At 51.5% G+C, this 19,416-nt stretch overlaps 1 protein-coding gene across 1 annotated transcript in view; it reads right to left on the bottom strand.

Moving 5' to 3' along the window:
* The window catches only part of MEGF9 (multiple EGF like domains 9), a 50,364-nt gene extending 40,033 nt beyond the window's left edge, over positions 1–10,331 (bottom strand). The window contains exons 1-2 of the mRNA XM_032708669.1: positions 10,164–10,331; positions 9,980–10,037 (exon numbers count right to left, since the gene is read on the bottom strand). Of these exons, the coding sequence (XP_032564560.1) occupies positions 9,980–10,037; positions 10,164–10,331 (226 nt within the window). The remainder of the gene's footprint in view (positions 1–9,979; positions 10,038–10,163) is intronic.
* Positions 10,332–19,416: the final 9,085 nt, after the last annotated feature.

Here is a 19,416-nt window from a genome sequence, read left to right as displayed (position 1 = left end):
GTGGGAAGGGGAGCATGGGAATGCCCCCACTCCACCCCACCCAGCCACGCTGTTACCAAAGGCTCCGGGTCCTTTCGCCATCCAGCAACACTCCGAACAAAAGGCACCTCAAAGGTTGGGTGTCTCTGCCCCATTACTCACACATCTGCCATCGAGGCATGTTTGGGGGAGGCAGTTTGGTTCGTAGGAGCCACATCCAAAAATCCTGCCTGTTCCCTCAGCGCCCACCATCCCTCCTGATTTTGCCCCCACATCACTGCTCAGGTAAGCACGTCTCTATTTTGGGGCAGAGAAAGAATATCCTAAAAGCCAGTTTCTAACGTTTGCTTTGTTCCAGGTGATAAAAGACATGAGTTTTAGCAAGCAGAATATATATATATATATATATATATATTACAATATATATGTATATCTATGTATCTTTTTTTGAAATAGAGGGAAGAAGGAAAATGGAACCATTGAAGTTCTCATGGCCCAAGGAGCTTTGAAAAATCTGGAGGGAAAGAACAGAACATCAAGTTTAAACCATTTTCAATGGAAAAGCCCATTAAAGGAAACAGGATCTTTTGCAGAAAGATACATATTTTGCTGATTTTGACAAAAAGGCCTGTTCAGAGGAAGGGGAAAAAAGCTTTCATTTAAATGTTTTCAACTAGCATTGCTTTGCACCTTTACAGTGCTGCTTATGAAAGCATCCTCACAAACCTGTTATTGCTGGAACATGGTGTGCCCAGGGAGAAGGGGGGTGCAGGCAGGGGTTTGGAGACAACCCTTGCCTGTACCATGGAGATGAGCAGGTATTATAAAAGGCAGGGGGCGAAAAAATATGTATTTAAAAAAATAATCAACTTCCTCCCCTCAATTTTGCCCCTAGGGAGGGGGAAATGCTGATCCTCCAGCTCACAGACGGTCCTTCTGAAACAACCTCCCGGTTTCCACCCTGTTGGCCACGTTGGGGAAGGATTTGGGAGGAGGGATGAAGGACATCAGGCTCTCTCTCCTCGACGTCAGCAGCAGCAGCACTGCACATGCTGTGCATGCCATGGGATGCACCACAGGATGTGGTGGGTATCTCCTGGGATGAAACATCACCTTTGCCCTCCGATCCCTCCCCAGCCACGACCACAGAGGAGGAAGCTGTGGGTCAAGCACACACCTCCCTGGCAATTAAAATCATCTTCTTAATATCCCCCAGTCCCAGCCATCCTGTGACAGGCCACAGAAAATATTAATTACACCCCTTCCCGTTCAGACCAGTTTCTTTCTCATTCAGGTGTTGCTGGACCTGAGCCAGAGCCAAGCTGGCATTCAGCAGTTGCACACAAGGGAAGATGGAGCATCACCTAAAAGGTTGTTGTTCCACCTTGTATCTCCCCTGAAACTTCACACAACTGCACACACAGCAATGAATTTAGAGCAATGCCACCAGTGAAATGCACAAATTAATAGCAATAAAGTGTAAGTGCTCCACGTGGCTGCAGCAGAGCCGTGCTGGGGAAAACGACCCGTGAAGGCTTAAAAACCAGCACACGACGAGACCACTGGGAGACAAAAAAAAAAAAAAAAAAAGGCAACAAAACAAACAGTCCATTTCAATCTCTTTTTCATAAAGAGCCAAAATGAACCCAGGAACACATCAGAGAATAATCATTTAGCACAGATCAAACAGGAGAACTAGCATATTAAAAAATACATGCAGCATTAATCAGCTACGCAGAGTTATGTGCCATCATTTCCATAAATAATACAGGATCAAAGCAGCCCAAGCAGCACTATCAGTTAATATAGTCAGCCAGTCAGTCAAAATAGAGTAAAGCTGCCTGAAAACTGTGGCTGTATCATTTGCCAGGAATAAAGCAGATTCATCTGAGAAGTGGCACGACCAGTTAAACGGGTAAAGGTTACCAACAGCCTCCTCATCACAGGGAGGTGATGCCACAAAGGAAAGAAAAAAAAAAAGAAGGAATTAAGGGTTAATGCAAAAAGTTATTTTAAAACAATGAGCTTGGGGAATATCAATATATCTTGTCTAATGGTAACCCCACGAAGAGCCAAGGTGTGGGGGAAAGGTGAGAGGACCAATCCTGCTGGGAGCATCCCCAGTGGCTGGAGCAGGGGTGAGCCATGGGGTGCAGCCTACCCAGAGCCCCTGCCCAGGGTCAGGGCAGTGCCAAGGGGCTCCCCTTTGCCCAGGAGAAATCTCCCTGCTGCAGAAACCATCCGTCCTGCTCAGGGTGAAGGCTCAGCACCAATGGCCTTTAAACATCCACCCATCCATGCATAGAAAATGCCTGTGTCATTAAGCCTTTTGCTGAAAGGCTGCAGAGCCATTTAGCTGCCTGATTTTTAAAACAGGCATGTGGAGCAGCTCGAGCTATAAATAGCAGGGATGGTTGCCTCGTCATGTGTCTGGGGGCTTATTTATAAGGACAGGGGGCAACTGAATTAAAAATGGTTAAAAAAAAAAAAAAAAGCATCTTGGACTTCTCTGCTAGAAGTCCAAGATGTCAGATGGGGAAAAAAAAAAAAAACTTCGAGGTTTTTTTTGCTTTTTTTTCTTTTTCCAGGCGCAAAGCAAATGCCCATCGCTCATGCTCAGACTCTGAATCAGTTACATTTACAAGGCAAATCGTAATTCATACAGCAGGTGTTCAGAAATAAAAAAAAAAAATCCTCCTTTAAGCAGCACAAGACCGAACTAAGGCTTTGCATTAGTTCATGCAGCTCCGGGGAAGTGCCTCATTCACTGAAATAGGACCCGTGTGTGTGAAGCAGGAGCAGAGATCTCAAAAATCTGTTCCAGAGGGGGGAGGAATAAAAGCCCTAAAGGGCTGGAGCAGAGCTGCTGCCAAATAGGAGGGCTGGCAGCCTGCGTGGCATCAGGACCCTGCTGCATTTCGGGTGACGAAGGGCGATAGGAATTTTGCATGGGAAGATCCGGGATGAGCATCAGGCAGAGGAGGAATTCAGCCTCCAACAAAAGAGCCGCTCTGGGCAGCTCAAATGGTCCCCGGGCGATTAGTGGCCCGGCAGAGTGTTTGGAGGGTCTATTCTTCGCAGGCAGCAAGGCGCAATCCCGGGAAACCACGTGGATCCAGCATCCCCCTCTCTGTTCCCTGCCTTTATTAAATCGCCGGAGAAAACAAGGGGAGACAGCCAAGCTGCTCCCAGCCCTTCAGCGCCAGGACATCAGCCAGCTGGGATGCAGGAAAAGCTGGACCACTTTTCCAGCATCCCTTGCTGTGAAGAATCAGGGAGAGGAGCCATGGGGAAACAAGTGACCCCATCAGATGAGGTGACAGCGTCCACTGCTTCTCCAGGAGCCAAGACCAGCACCACTGGGAAGTTTCCTAGTGAATAAGGGGGAAAATGTTCTGCCAGACAAATGAGGTTCAATTATTCCAAGTCCAGAATATCTTGTTAGAAATGCTTCCTGACTGACAAGCTCTAATCCAATAAAAGACCCTTCCAGACAAGCCCTGCTGGGATTTTGGGAGCGTTTTCCCCCTGGCAGGGACCCAGAATCCCCCAACCCCACACTAGGGGTGGATTTAGCCCCAAGCACAACAAGCACATCAATCTTACAGGACAGTCTTGAGGCACAGGACCCTCAACCTTACTGGAAGCTTAAGCAGAAGCAAAGCAAGAACAACCATTTAATTTCAGTCTGACTGAACCCAAAAGTCAAATTAAAAAAAAAAAGCAAATAATTTCCTGTGAACCAGAAATCTGGTTTTTAGCCAGTTTAATGAGACTGAATTGCAACTGGTTCTGTTCTCCTGCGGTGGTGGAGACACAGGACCCCCCAAGGCAGGGCAGATGGCTGGAGTGCAATCTAGCCCTTAGCTCATAAAACATATTAATATCCCCAACCAATTATAAAGTGCCAGACTCAGTCCCTCTGGCCCCTACTCCCACTGAGCAATGCCTCGCTGCACAAGGCAGCCCTGTTGAGCTCAGACATGCAGCACCTGCCAGGGCAACAAAGCCTGTGGCTTTCCAGGACCTCTGAAGCAAGTCTGAGCCCTTGCTCCATCCTCTGAGATCTCAGAGCTTGATGAAATCTCAGGTGCAGTCAAGGTGCTTAACAACAATCCAGCTCCTCAACATGACTTTTTAAATTTTATTTTAGAAGTGCTTGTCAGAGGTAAAGCAGACGGAGCCTTCCCATCCAGCCAGACGGCTGGAAGAGAAATCCCTGCCTTCAGCACCCGGCCTTGGCATGAGTTCATTCCTAACACTGGCAGATGCATCACACCACCAAGATCCTGGAAGCACCAGTGAGCACCTCGGATGTGCAGCAGCGCTTCCTGACAGTCAGCTGGTGTCAGCTCCACAAGTGTTAGTGGCACACAGTGCCCCAGCCCTGGGTATTTATAGGCCACGGGCTCTCATCAAAAACCTCTGAAATCTTTCCCCTGACTTCAGCAGACTCTCATCCGGGCCCTCTGCTCCTCAGGGACAGCTTGTTCTGTGCTTCCCTGCCCACAGCCACGGGGTGTGGGATGTCCTGGATGTCCCTGTCCTCGTGCTGTGCTCACCCACAGGCAGCTCATGAGGGCAGACTTGGGGACAGGCTCGATGCCCACCATGACACAGCTGGGCAGATCCCAGGATGCTGCAGCCACCTCCAAGGCTGCACTGGAGCAGCACAAGGACCACGGTCCCCTCCAGGATGGGGTTGTTCACCCTCTGAGGTTGCACCTTGGTGTAGCCCACAAGATGAGCTCTGCTGCCAGCCCAGCACCATCACTCCATAACCACAGTGGTCCTGTCCCCCCTGGCACAGTTGGCAGGACGGAGGCCAAGGTGCCTCTCTGGGAACAGGGAGCCCCAGGAGGATGTTCCAAGGGCAAAACCAGCCGTGGACCAGGAAGCTCATCCCACACTTGGTCACACATTTCCCAGCTGTTTGGACAGACACAACCTTTGCACTCCATGCAAACCCCAGTCAGTGTTGCAAGAGTCCTCCTGGTCACACTCCAGCACTGCCCTGACTGTCCCAGCCATCCTCACAGAGCCCAAAGGACCAGCAAAGGTACTGGGACACCTCCTGCCCACCACACAGCTTCAGACAAACCACTTTATTCCATGCTCCAGCACCTTTGCCCCCCCACAGGCTGGTATTTGGGTATTACCAAGAGCAGCCAGATAAATAACATCACCACACACTGCCAGTGCCATTTTCCAAGATGGCATTTTCCAAGTGGCAACTCAGTGATGTGATGTCTGAATCTCAGCTATCATTTAAATAAAAAAAAAGCAAAACCTCAGCAGAGAGAAGATAACAAACAAGACCTTAGATGCTCTGTAGATCCTCTAAAAAATATCCTGATATTCACGAGCGTCGCTAAGTCCCAGAATCTCAAAATCTTGAGTCAGGACAGTTGGATGCATCTGATACAAGAATGACTCAGATGGGAGCGTGGAGGCAGGGAGTGACATTTTCTGCTGTGGGCAACATCCCTTTATTTTAAGCTCAAAGCTACAAACCTCACAATTTATTACTTGATTGAAAAAAGCCACTCTCTGCCCTGGCTGCTCCTGTACTCATCCCAAGGAACAAGAACCATCCTCCTTATCCTCAGCCTTCACATCCATAACTTCATTTCCATTTCTTTAAATAAATTTAAATCCTGCTGACACCTTGAATACAAGTTATCTCAGTAAACACATTGAACACAATCCCAAGCCCTCAAACGAGGAAAGCTTAAGCTGCCTTCCCAAGCAATGAGCAGGAGGAAAGCTCCAGCTCATCCCTCTGGCTCCCTCAGATTGTCTCCCACGGGGTCAGAGGCAGACCAGGGGTATTCAGGTAGGTATCTGCATGAACCCATAGAGGGGTGGGAAGACCTCTACCAAAGGGGGTAATGGCTCAATGGGAAGAGGGAAAGAGTCATCCAGAGCTACAAAAGGGACAAGCACTGGCACAATGTCCTGAAACTGCCCTTCAGCAAGCTGGCTGTTTCTGTCCTACCAGGATTTGAGAGCTCCCAACCCCTCGAGGAACACAGTATGGCAGGGGCTGGCTGCTGATGGTTCCATGGCTTGGACCAAAGCCTTTTCCCCACAACAATACTGCTGGTGCTGCAGGACCCCCCCCCCCCAAACCTGCCCCCACTATACCTTGTGCAAACATGGGATACACAGTCCTGTACCTGCACAAAAGTAAAACCCTCCAGCTCTCCAGCTGGATGATGAAGAGCTGAAGCCAGCACTCATCAGTCCCCTCCTCACCCCAACACCTCCCCTGCACCCAGACAGTCACCCAGGTCACCCCCAACGCCCCCAGGGATTTGCCAGGCTCCTCTTTACAAGCTAAACCCATCAGCTAATCCCACCCAAAGCCACAGCCTCCACCCATTGAGGGGGCTCTGGCTGCACCCCCTCCTTCTGAGCTGCAGCACCTCAGCAAGAGGTGGCCCCATGCCAGAGGCTGGAGACCCATCAGACGTCACTGCACACCCTGACTCAGCTTTCACACATTTCCGTAGCAAATGTGACACCTTCCCGTGGTTTAACTGCTCTGAGCCACCAGGCTATCTGCATTTCCTGCCCTGTGGCTGCAGCAGAAACTGCTCATTGTCCCCTCCTATGAGGTTCAGAGGTGAGGAGTCAGACCCAGCATCATTTCTGGGAGCTGGTGACCCTGCAAGGCAGGTGGAGCACAACAGAAACGCCAGGGAGGAAAGAAGGCAACAGCTTTTGGGATCTGAAACATTTCGTACAGTCTAAAGATGCCAAAACCCAAGGTTTGGGTGCAACTCCTGTGCTGACCCAGGCTGTGAAAGGAGGTTTGGGCTTTTCAGCCCACCCATCTGCTGTGCATGGGGCTGGAAAAAAAGAGTCAGAACAAAACGTCCTTCAAGGAGACCCACAGTGTTCAACAACACCCTACAGGAACGGGTGGAATAGAGCGGTTTTGTTCTTTAGGGAGGCAAAGTCCAACCAGAACCACACTGGCCACAGCAGCCACATCTCTGCTCCAAAACAAGCACCCACCCAACAGCCATCCCCAAAACAGCTTCCCCAGCAAAGCTCCAGCTTCTGCTTGAAACGAGACTTGTGGATAAAAGGAAGAGGCAGAGTCTCCCTGGCGGGTGTTGGAGGCTTTGGTGATAAGGCAGGGGATACTTCTAAGCTTGTCTCCACAAACACGGGGATTAGCAATTTACTTCTCTTAAAAACAAAATCCGGGATTTTAACATGATCACAGGCTTGGAAAGAAAAATAAACATCATGAAACTGGGAAAGGGAAGAAGAGAAGGAGAGCAGAGCAAACAGGCAGCTCAGTGAAAGCTGAAGTGCTTCTTAAATAGGAATGAGAAATGCACTGAAGTCAGACTTGAAATCTTGGTATTGCTGAACAACACTGACTGTGAGGACTCTCACACCCATTTCTTATCAGTGATAACACCATGGGCATTAAGGGAAGCCTTTCTAATGATGTGCATGAGAAAAGACCCATTTGTTTCATGCAGCAGAGCATATAATGCATTAATTACCTACTGAATTGGAAAAGTAATGTTGAAAACACGCTTGCATTAAAGCTAAAGGAGGGTTTCAGCTAAACCCATTATGTTCACTGGCTTTGCTATACCTTCAGTGCTTAATGCCCTTTCAGAGCAAACCTCTGCACAGGACTCCAGTGTCACAGCAGTCATGGCAGCACAGAAAAGCCCCATAAAACCCACAGAGACCAGCTCTCACACAGACCCCGGCCATACCACCCACCCATGGCACCTCCACAGGCTCCCACATCACACAGGGGGATGCTGCCAAGCCATCTCCTCCCTCCACTGCCTCATCCCCCCCCCCCCAGATGCCCTAAACTCCACCCAGCCCACGAGCACACCAGCAATCCTTCATCAGCCAGGGCTAATCTCAACCTGTCACACTCAGGACTAACAAACTGGGCTGTTGGAGAAGACATAATCTGCCCGTGTGTTCCTACCCTGGCCATCACTGCAGAGTAAAGGCACAAGAGAGCAATTCTGAGATCAAGTGGCTGTAGCCAGTAATAATTAGCACTTTAAAACTTCAAAGGGCCATGCTGGCCTCCACAACCTGAGCTCAGCACACCCAGGGATGGTGAGGAGGAATGCTCATCCTCAGTGCTCCCGTTTCCCAAGGGAGAACTGAAACACAGGGCTGAGGGTGCCCATGGCAGCATGAGGAACAGACACAAAATCCCCCCCAGCTTGCATCCCTGACAGCTTCTATGGCAGAAGACAAAGGATGTTATGTGAACATCCCACATGGGCATCTGGGAGCATCCCAAGCCACTGCTAAACCAGTCACCTCCTGCCTTGCAGCAGTTGCACTTGTCACTTGGCCCATATGAGAGTGATGCTCTTAATAAACCCATTGGAGCCCAGGGGTGGGAGAGACGATGCCACCTGACACTGATGGAAACAAACACAACACAGGAGGTCAGAGGGGGAAATGTGCTCCAGGAAGCTTGGGGTGGGTACGTGCATCCCCCTGGTTGGCACCCAGAGGGTCACACTGCGCTGCACATGCCAGCGAGTTGTTCAGTTGACTCAGTTTGATCGTGGCACAACAGAGGAAACTGCTTCTGCTTTAAGAGTACTCAACCCATCCTACCTTTATCAGAAACTCCTAATCTTAAGCCATTCTGTTTCTTCCAGAAAAAGCAAAGACAGAAACCTCAATGGAAAAAAAAGGGAATTAAAGTCTGAAAACAAGCAGCTCCAGATCTTCAGCTGATTTTATTTCTAGCCAAATAAAACAAGTTGATTAAACCACTTGTTCAGACTGCTAAAGCTACCAGAAGAGCAGAATGCATCCCTTTCACATCAGAGGAAGTTCAACGCACTTAAACCAAACATCTTCCAGGAGAAGAGAAAAAATAAATACAAAATAGGAAAGGATCAGCACTATAGTACTTGCATGTGTCTGAACACAAAGCTTTGGAAATGCAGAGTGAAGTCAAGTTCTCTGCTAAAGTAAGTGAACAAAGCTCCATACAAGGACTCCAGCAGAGTTTTGTCTGCTTAATCTATAGGTAAACTGCAGTCTCAGCTTTGAAGAGCATCAGTGTTTCCATCTCCCTGGGAGTGACCAGCACTGTCAGTGTAGGACACCCAGCGAGAGCTTGACCTGAGAGCTCAGCCCTCCCATCCACCCTTTACCTCTGCCCTCCTCACACTCGTCATTGATAATTTATTCCCATTTATTCCCATTGTCACAGCACCTTCCTCAGCTCTGTGCAAGCCCCAGAACACAACAGGGTCAGGATGAGACCTACTGAAGTGCATTTCTTCCAGCACAGAAAAACCAATGGATCTTTTCTGCCCTCACACGCCCATCGGGTACCACGAGAGTGTGGGGTTTGAGCTGCAAACACACCTTCTGGCACAGTAAGAACAAGGGCTCCAGCGACACCAAGTCATCGCTAATCCCGCTCTCCCTGCTGCCGGCACGTGGAGCTGGGACACCGGGAAGCCTTCATGCTCACAGAGCTACTTGACCTCCAAGGTCCTACCGGGGGATGCTCAAGGCCAGCGCCCACCCTGCTGGACACTGCCCCGATACAACGGTGATGGCAAGGACGTGTCTTCACCTCCTCCACGGGGAGCACAATGCACAGCGGGGACCGCTGCCGCGAAGGATGCTGTGGGCAGCCTGGACCAGCACCTGCCCCGCTGCTCCCCCAGAACCACCAGTGACACCTGTAACACCCTCGGCACGGCAGGGGCATGACACACCCGCCCTGCCAGACCCCGTCACGGGGTCGGTACCCCCGCACCCAGCCCCAAGGTGGGGAGGGTGTGCCGGGCACACGGGGCTGAGATGCTCCGGGGGTCCCACCCCGCGGGGGTCGCTGCAGCCGGAGGGGTCCCGGGAGCCGCCGCCCCGTCCCCGGCCGCGCCTTTGTCCGCCCGGCGGAGGATGGGGAGCAGCCCCGTCCCGCTGACACCCCCCGCCCCGCCACGGACACGCGTGGGCCGCTCACCTGCGGGGCCGCTGCCCGCCGCCTCCTCCTCCTCCTCCTCCTCCTCCTCCTCCTTCTCTTCTTCTTCCTCCTCTGCCACCGCCTCCTCCTCCTCCTCCTCCCGCACCTCCTCCGCGGGCGGCGGCGGCGGCGGCGAGGGGCTGCCCCGGGCGGGCGCGGCGGCGGCGGTGCCTCGGGGCCGTGCGGGCGGCAGCGTGCCCGGGCTGCTCTCAGCGGGGCCGCCGCTGCCGCTGCCGGGCTCCGAGGGCGGCGCGGCGCTGGAAGGCGGCAGCGCGGAGGCGGCGGCGGCGGCGGTGGCCAGGAGGGCGGCGAGGCACAGCAGGGCGAGCGCGGTGCTCGGCCGGCGCCTCATGGTGCGGCGCGGGGCTCCGCCATCCACTCATTCATTTGACGCGGGCGGGGGCCGGGGGAGCAGCGGCGGCGGCGCCGGGAGCGGCGGCGGCTCCTCCCGCCGCCTCAGCCGGCCATGCCCCGCCGCGCCCGCTCCCAGCGCCCCTCCGGCGGCTCCCGCCGCGCCGCGCCCCGGCTGACAGCGCCCGCCCCGCCCCCGCGCCGCCGCGGCCAATAGGCGCCGCGCCCGCCCTAACTGACGGCTGCGATGCACCAATCAGAGAGCGTAGAGGGCGGGGCGAAGGGCGGGGCGAGGAGGGGAGGGGGCGGCATTGTGAGGGCGGAGGGGGCGCGGAGCGGGACCCGCTCAGAGCCCCCGCCGGGCGCGGGGAGCGGGGGCGGCAGCACACCTTCCTTTCTTATGTCTGTATATATACACGTATATACACGTTCTATTTTAAAACATATACGTTTTTATTTTTTAAAGATTTTCTGATTTTTAATTTTTATTTTTTTAATTTTTTTTATTTTTTAAGATATTTTTATTCGTTTTCAAAGATATCCTATTAAAAAAATTAAATTTCCCCTCCCGCCTCAGTTTTGGAAGGCAGCGGAGAAGGCGCCGGGGACACAAAGCGTGTTGCCGGCAAGCAAGGTCCATCCCAGGCTGAGCGATGCTCCGTGCCCCTGGATGCTCCAGGTCCCTGGACGGCTCCAGCGGGTCGCGGGGTGTCACCGCCCCGCTCGGCACGACCCCCCCGCAGCCACCTGCATCCATCTCCCCCCGCCCGCCTCCCCCATCTCCAGGCCTGCGGTTGTGCCGTTCCCCTTTGTGCTGCTCATCGCCGGGGCTGGAGCTGTTCCCCACCCAGCAGGGGATGGATCAGCCATAAGGACAATGACACCTGGGGAACCCCCCAGGGCTGTCCTCCCCCCGCCCCGTGGTCCTGCTGGGGCTGACACCGGCAGTGACCTTGGGCAAATCCCCCGGTCCCGGAGGAGCGATCGGCAGCGCGGCGGGGGGAGGAAGCACAGTGACACAGATATTAATTATTTATGGGACCCAACTGGGTGATCGCTGGTTCACGCGTGCTGGAGCAGGAGGCAGGAGTGCGCTGCCAGCCCTGCGCGGTGGGAAAACGCTGCTCTGATCAACACAAAGGCACGTGGCTGCACGCCGGGATGTGCTGGAGCAGCTGGGTGGGCCAACAGGAGCAGGATGGGCAGCAGCGTCCCTGCACGTCCCGCCGTGGGAAGGTTCAGAGTACTGGGGGCTTGGTGGCTCTTGGCTGCCCAGCCCTGCCCTGCAGGTGTGTGGCACTGCCAGGGGAGTGTTTGCATCATCTCTCCTTCCTGCGGGAACCAGTGGATGCTGACAAGTGTCTCTTTGGAATTAGACAGCCCCACCTTCACCCACCACATGATCTAGGCTGCCAGCCCTTCTCCAGCACAATATTTAGGGGTTGTCTACAAGGGAAACGCTGCCCGGCATAGCTACTGTGGGATAATTATTCTGCAGTCACTCACTGCTCTTCCCCCATACTCATCCCCTTCTCAGAAATAAATGGGACTTTATTCCTGCATAATAATATAATTATTATTCCCCAGCAGCTCTGCTGTGCCATTTCCCCCACGGAGACAAACCCTTCTGAGATCTGCTTTTCATGATCGCCGTCAGCCTGTCGCTCCCCACGGGACCAGAGGGTCCCTCTGATCAGTGGGAATACAGCTGGCAGGGAGGCAGGAGGGTTTGCTGATCAAGTGCATCCTCCAGCACTTCACACAAGGTTATTGTCTGTGGGAATGGGAAGAAGGAGCCAAGCAGAGGAACGATTAAGGAAGGAGTTGTCTGGAACAAAGAAATTCCTTAATTTTAAGTTAAAGCTGTGCAGCCTCAGCAGCCAAAGGATGGACCCTGAGCCCAACTGCTGGCTCAGGGCTGTTCCCCGCAAGGGCCTGCACAGCACAGGCTGCCAGATCTGCTCATCTGGTTCCCAAAATATTACATTCTCCCTTTCTGCTTGGGAGGAGCAGTTAAGCATGTCACAGCCTTTCATCTCTTTATCCTCAGGTGGCCCTGTGCTGCCACCCCGACACAGGAGGGAGACAGGACACTGCTGGAGTCAGATGTCCTTGGCCATCCTTATCCCAGCAGGACCCACGAAAGAGGACTGGACACCACTTGGACGTGGGATTACAAACAAACCCAGAGGCTCCTTCTGCCCAGGTGTATGATTTCAGTGCTGGCTTATAATTACAAAAAGAACCATTACAAAGAGCCACAATAATAAAATTTGCTGTCTTTACCACACTGTGGGTACACACAACCCAGAACCTTCACGGTGATGCCACATCCTGGTGGCAGCAGGGGTGGAAAACACAAGGGCTGAATTCCCACCTTGGTGGAAAACACTGCCAGCCCCTCAAGCTGCCAGTGTGCTCAGCAAGGGCTGGGTGGAAGGCTGGAGAAAGGCTACGGGAGATGCTGGGCAAGGGGAATGGAGGAAGCTGGGCAAAGGGGATGGAGGATGCTGGGTGAAGAGGATGAAGGATGCTGAGTTAAGGGGGTGGAGGATGCTGGGCAAAGGGGATGGAGGATGGCGTGTCCCAGGCCCCGCGCAGGGACAGTTCCACAGGACCTGCCGCTCCCCCTGTTGATGTCAGATAGAGTTGCAAGTGCTCCACAGCCCTGACACAAACCATCCCTGGCTGAACCCAAAAATCCAAGCACCTGGAAAACTGTTGGCTCCTTTCAAGGACGTTCACCCAGGGATACCAAGGGTACAGAGCAGACCTGTGCTGGCACCGCGCCACCAAAACGTTCACACTTCCCTTCTTTTTGTGTTTTCATTTTGCAATAAAAAGGTGAGAAATGCACGTCTGAGCAGGATGGATCCCCGGGGAACATGGAAGGCTGACACAGATCCCAGGTCGCACTCAGGCAGCCCAGCCTCCACGCCTGCTTCTTTCATAAGTTTTAGAGGAACAGACATCCTCCCCAGAATTGTTCCTATTCCATCAAATCAGCAAGATTTTCTTCCCCAGTGGAAAGTTTCCATCAGATATGTAGCAACTAGCTCTTTCTCTGACCTATTTGCAAGCCCCAAGCCACTCTCCACCACCCACTGCTTGAAAGCTTTGATAATTCAATGAGATGTTAATTCTGACATCCAGCATAACTCTCGATACAAAAACTTCTTCTTTTTTTTAATTATCATTAATTGCAATGCAAGAGTAATGAAGCCTCTCCACAGATTTGGCATTCAAAGCACCCAGCAGCATTTTGCTGCACAACTCCCATTAAGTCAACGTGGTTTTTTGACAGTCTCGTGTGCTCTGGGGTTGGCAGAGCCCAGAAACAACGAGGCAGCACAATTCTGCCTCAGGGACTGAGGCACAAGGCAAAGTCCAGCCTGGTCAACACATGCAGGTGTCAGCACACGGCTGCTTAAAAATCACACTGCAAAAGGGCACTGTCACTTTTAAGCACGTCAGGATCGTCTTTTAGGGCAAAATTCTGCTCTAAATGCAAAGGGTTGTTAGTGAGATCCCACGTGCTTTGTCAGGACACACAGCCTGTGAGTCTGAGCTGCACACCATGCTGGAAACTTTTTCACCTGCGTTTAAGAGCCTGACTCAGTGGGTCTTCGCAGAACTGGCCCCTGAGCAAGGTGCCCTCCACTCCCTTTGCAGAGCCCTGTCAGGCTCTCCCTGATGTGAGGGATATCAAATATTCTTTAGCCTGCACTTCCTCGGTGAATATTTTCTTTATTCCATATACGTATTTAAAATTTGTTTTAGTCATCAAACAAAGAGTGGTTGAGAGTAAAAAACCTCGGGAGCATCTGTAGAAAAAAACCTCAGCATAATCAGGCACAAGGCACAGGAACTGACTTAAAGCACAAGCAGAAGCCATGGCTTTACTTTCACTGCTGGAGCAGAGTAAATGGCATGTGTGTTGGGAAACAAATAATATTTATAAATCTTTCTGTTTCCGTGACCAGGCCAACATTACCAACAAGAAGATGACAATTTGAGTGCAGAACTCTGTGTCTCCATCTCTTTCTTCATCTGTTTTAAAAATAAAGCACCTTCTACGTGGTTGCTCTGGAACGGCAGCCCTGCCTGAGCCGAAGCACACGCGTTGCCTACATTTATCTGCTGATTTGAATATAAATGAAAGAGAGTGAATTATAAACGGAGCCTGGGGAGTTGTCTCTGCAGGCTTATGGCTGCTGGTGGCAGGGCTCGGTGGACAGAGGCCTGGAGCCTCACCTCTGTGCATGGGAAGAGCATCCACAGCACCACTGTGACAAATCCCTCCTTTGCTGGGTCCAGTTTCCTCACACACTGTGCTCAGGGGGAATTTACCCTTGTACGTGTCTCTGAAATAATGATGTTGCTTTAAAGGGGAGCCCGGGAGAGCCCTGTCACCACAGTGATGAGCACTGAGCATCCATCCCTCCAGCTGCCTGCAAATCCACCCAGGAGAAGCCTTGGATCCTGGGGCATCCCTTTGCCCTGGCCACGAGCATCTCCAGTCCCTCCACACACCTTTATATCTGCATAAAACCACTGCAGAGATGAAACAGCAAACGTTTGTTGTCCTTCTTGCAACTTCCCAGCCTCGGACAAGGGGGCTGCAAAACACCACGTGCTGCATCTGCTGCCACTTCTACCGTGAGCACAAACAAACCTGGTGTTGGCAAAGGTCTGCTGTCATCTCAAATAAATGCAATTACCAGCCAGACCTCCTTCTCTTGCTGGGGGGATACTGGCAGCAGGGGCAGGACATGGTGGGGGTCCTAATTCTGTACCCACTTTAAGAGCAGCTTAACTTTAAGCACGTCGAGGTCATACCAATGTAAAGCTAAGCTCCTTTTCACATCAAAAATGTCCTACAAATGCAAAAGACTGAACAAATTGGCCAGTGTATATATTTATCACTGCTCTCCGAGAGCTTGGATCAGAAGGTCTGAGCAGGGAAGGTCAGGCTGCTGACTCAGATTGCTCAGAAAGTGCAATTTCTCTTCCATGGGAAATTGTGGCACTTTCAGATGTGTTTTCCTCTCCAAATCCTGTTGTCCATCCCAAATTTGTTGGAGAAGGTTTTCAGACCTGTCGTTGGGCAAGGATTGCCTGTGCTGTGTGACTGGGAGGGGAGCAGCAGAGGATCCAGCTGTGGGTGCTGCTGGATCCCAGCACTGCCAGTGCCAGCCAGGGCACAGCCCAGGAACCAGCAGCTCACACACGTGGAAGATTAAAATGAAATCAATTTGAGTAGTGATGTCAAAACTAAACCAAGCAATTTGCTGAAATGAAATGCTTTTGAAAAAAATTATCCTCTGAAGGTCGAAATGAATGGTTCAGATTTTTTTTCCCATCAATAGTTTCCTACACGTTCCCACAAAATGGTTTGATTTCAGGAAAAGTGCACTCGTCAATAAAGATCACTTCCACCGAAACCCTTTCTGGCCTTCCTGCTGCCAAAAGAGCTCTGCCTGAAGCCAAGCACCCCATAGATCTGCAAGTCAGGCAGGACCCTCAGGGCTGGTCCGTGCCTGGGGGTGCAGCCCCAGAGCAGGTCTGGCACACAGTGCCCCTCAGCTGACCCAGGGAGCAGGGTCTGGCTGCAAGCAAACCCTCCTGCAGCTGCTCCAGGCTCCCACAAGCAGATTTTACTTCCCATTCCCCTCTCTCACACACCCAGTCTCCATCCCAGAGCAGGACAGGCAGCCCCACACACATCTTCCCACACCAGACATACAAGCACTGTCCTTGTCACACACCCTAACCAACTCCCTCCCCACCATGGGCACCTTGTCTAACTCCCAAATCTTTTTTCTTATCTCCAACACAGACTGAAACAAGCCTCTGCATATTCCCTCTCCAAGGCAGCCCCCAGCATCACCCTGGACCTCTCTCCCCAGCCCCTGTCCCTGGGAACACTGGGACTTTGAGGGGCATCACTCCACGGCAGGTGCTCTCTGCTCCCCTTTTTATTTCTGACTATTTCTGCAAATGTGGGTCACAAAACAGAGACAACCCTGACACTCGGCAGGAGCAGAGGAGCATCCCTTCAAAGGAGATTTAGAAAAGTGGTGTGGGAAGGGTTTCTGTAGTGCTCATCCACAGAAGAGAGCAGCAAATCCTCTCCTCTGATGGCAGATCGTGAAGGCAAGTCCTTGAGCGTGAGACACTGAGCTACCAGGGATTATACAATTCCTTTGAAAAAGGGCTTTTCTTCCAGATCCCTTTTGCAAATCTCCTGCTATTACCCACCCTAAAGCACTGGTAACGCTTTCAATCTCTTGCTTTCTGCCACAGACACACATTTTGCCTTTCACTCACTTCCACTGGGTTTTTTTTTATTGGATATTGAAAGAGGGTTATTGCCTCAGACATGCAGTGGCAGGGGATGAGGGATTGGGGGCCTGTCCAAAAGAGACAGTTATTCCCATATTACCTAATGGGGGAGACTGACCACACTGAGCCAGGTGCTCTTCCCAGAGCCTGAGCTCCTTCCCAAAACACTCAAGGTGTTTGATTCTTTCCATGTGTTTGTTTAAATGAATCCCCAGAAGGCTCCAGCAAGGCTGGGGCTTATCCTGGTTTGCATCAGGGGCTGGTGCTGCAGTACTGCACAGGCAGAGGGGCTGAGGGTTGCAGCTGGAGCTGGGATCAGGCTGGACCAAAGCCTAACTATGCACACTGTTTGGGACAAGATGCCATCAGTGTTTGACCATTTCAGCTGCCAAACCCTCTATCTCCTGCACAATTTAGCAAAGTCTCAGTGTGAAAAGAGGACAAAAGGTCCTTGATATTCACAAGGGCACAGGTGGGACGCTGAGTGGCCATTTGGGCTCTAACCCTGGACAATCCATCAGCCAACAAAGCAAGACCCTATTTCTGTTTCTCCATCAAGTGCTCGGGGCTGAGCTGCTTCACTACAAGGAGAAGTCACAACCAGGCACTGCCACATCCCAAAATCCAGCTGTGCCCAACTGCTCCCAGCTGTCAGAGAGGGTGGGTGTGAGGAGCCTGGGAGCAGGCAGTGGGAACAGGGCCAGGCACGGCAGCAGGAGCGGGAGCACAGAGGAAGGGCCCTTCCCATTGTCCAGAACAAAGGACCAGATGTGCGCCCAGGGTAGGGAAAATCCCACCCTCCAACAGCCAGATCTGGCGTTCCCACTCGGAAAGGCCCCAGGGCTGTCATTAGGAAAATGTTCTATGCTGGGGCAGCTAAATCTCCTCTTAAACTGATGTCATTAATTCGGGGCAGCTACTTGTACAGAGGGCTACTCTGAGACCATACCTGGGCAGCTGCTCTGCACCTGCAGGTGTCTGGGTCAAGGATGTCACTTTTCCTGGTCTCTGATTTTTATTTTTTTTCTCTTAAAAGCCAATAAGCAAAATCAGCCCCACGGTGAATGTTTTTTTTCCCTTCTTTTCTTCACCGCATCCTTGCTCCTGAGTTAACATTTCATTAGTCCTGCTCAGGTGGATAAGCCCAAAGATAAGTGCTAGTGCATCTCTTTGGATGCCACTGCACTGCTGACTGTATCCATACAGTCATTTTAACCCAACCTCCACATTAAGCCACTTAGTGCTAACTTGTGCCTTAGCTAACAGGGGTCTTTCAGAAAAGCCTCCAGTCTTCATTTTCAGACACTGAGAATGAAAAAAACCACCATTTTCCTTTGGATTTGTTCCAAAACATTGGACTTGCTGGGGTTTTTTAAACAGTGAAGGTGATTAATTTCCAGTTTGCCTTCATCTGTCTCTTTTTTCCAGCCATCCGTGGTTCCCCCCCTGCTAGATTACAGAACCTGCAATGCCCACACTTTTCTGCCTGTGAAGGTATTTATACACTGTCATCAAGTCACCTCTCAACCTCTTTTTTTAATAATGCAAACAGATGGAGGTCTTTAAGTTCTCCCTCCTGTAAAGCTGTTTCTCCAGTCTTTCAATCATTTTTGTAGCTCTTTTCAACACTTTCCAACACCCTCTCTCAAATGCAGACACCTAAACTGGATGCAGAATTCCTGAATCAGACTCCCCAGTTCCCTACAAAGGTTAAATCCTCTCACAGCTCCTACTCACTGTGTCCCCTCTCACACATTCAAGAATCTTTTTCAGTCTTTTGGCTAAAACATCACACATCAACAGGAAGCTTCCGTTGAGCTGATGTTCCACTATAGCCTCCCCTTTGAGCCCTTATACAGGTCCAAAGCACCTCCTTTGTTAAAGCTGGGGCTCCTTCTCCCTTCCTAGGTGTTCCTCACTGAACTGCTCCAATTTCTCAGGTTTTCAGGCCATAACAGCATCTTTTGGACTTTTATTGTAAATGCCTGATTTGCTAAACACCAGACACTGAACCATAACCTGAGAAAATGGACATTCTTCTGGCATCAGATATTACAATGTCCCTGTTTTCCATTTTCTCCCATTCCCTGTCATCATGACTCCTGGGTTTTGGTGCTCAAGGGTGTCAGACATCCATCCACGGCTGGGCTAAAGTCTGAAAAGCCCTGGAGAGCAGAGGATACCCAGGTGCCATATGAGCTCACATTACCCTGACTGTGTGCCAGGCAGCACAGTGACAGTGCTGGGGAGCAGGGCTGGCAGCCAGGGGAGCCCCAACCTCTCACCATTTCCCCTGGCCAGGTTTCAAAATGGACCAGCACTGATAAAAGGGACAGATTTTCAGCATGGGCACCCTATGTGGCCAAGCTTTTCTGAGCAGTGTAGCTGCCAGCATCACACCCAGAGCTCCTGGGAGCTCAGATATCTGAAACTCTTCTCCTCTCAGTCTTTTCCAGTTCAGCACTGCAGCTACAGCATAAACACACACTTTTCCATCTGGGAACAACCGTCTGTCAGCATCCTCTGGGCTGCAGCACCGTCACTTGCAAGCACTGTTATGGGACAGTTTTAAAGAAATTTAAATAACACGCTGGAGAAAAATGCTTCTGCTATCAATTGCCTCCTCTTTACCCAGCAGGTGGTTTCTCTGTGGCAAACACCGCTTTTGTGGGATGAAGATTACCAGCCGGGATGTTTTTTCCCACTGAGAAATAGCTACATTTTTGGGAAGCAATGCGAGA

Source organism: Chiroxiphia lanceolata, chromosome 21 (assembly GCF_009829145.1).
Source record: "Chiroxiphia lanceolata isolate bChiLan1 chromosome 21, bChiLan1.pri, whole genome shotgun sequence".
Lineage (NCBI taxonomy): Eukaryota > Metazoa > Chordata > Aves > Passeriformes > Pipridae > Chiroxiphia > Chiroxiphia lanceolata.
The sequence above is the reverse complement of the archived record's forward strand: the minus strand, read 5'-3'. Positions and strand labels throughout refer to the sequence as shown.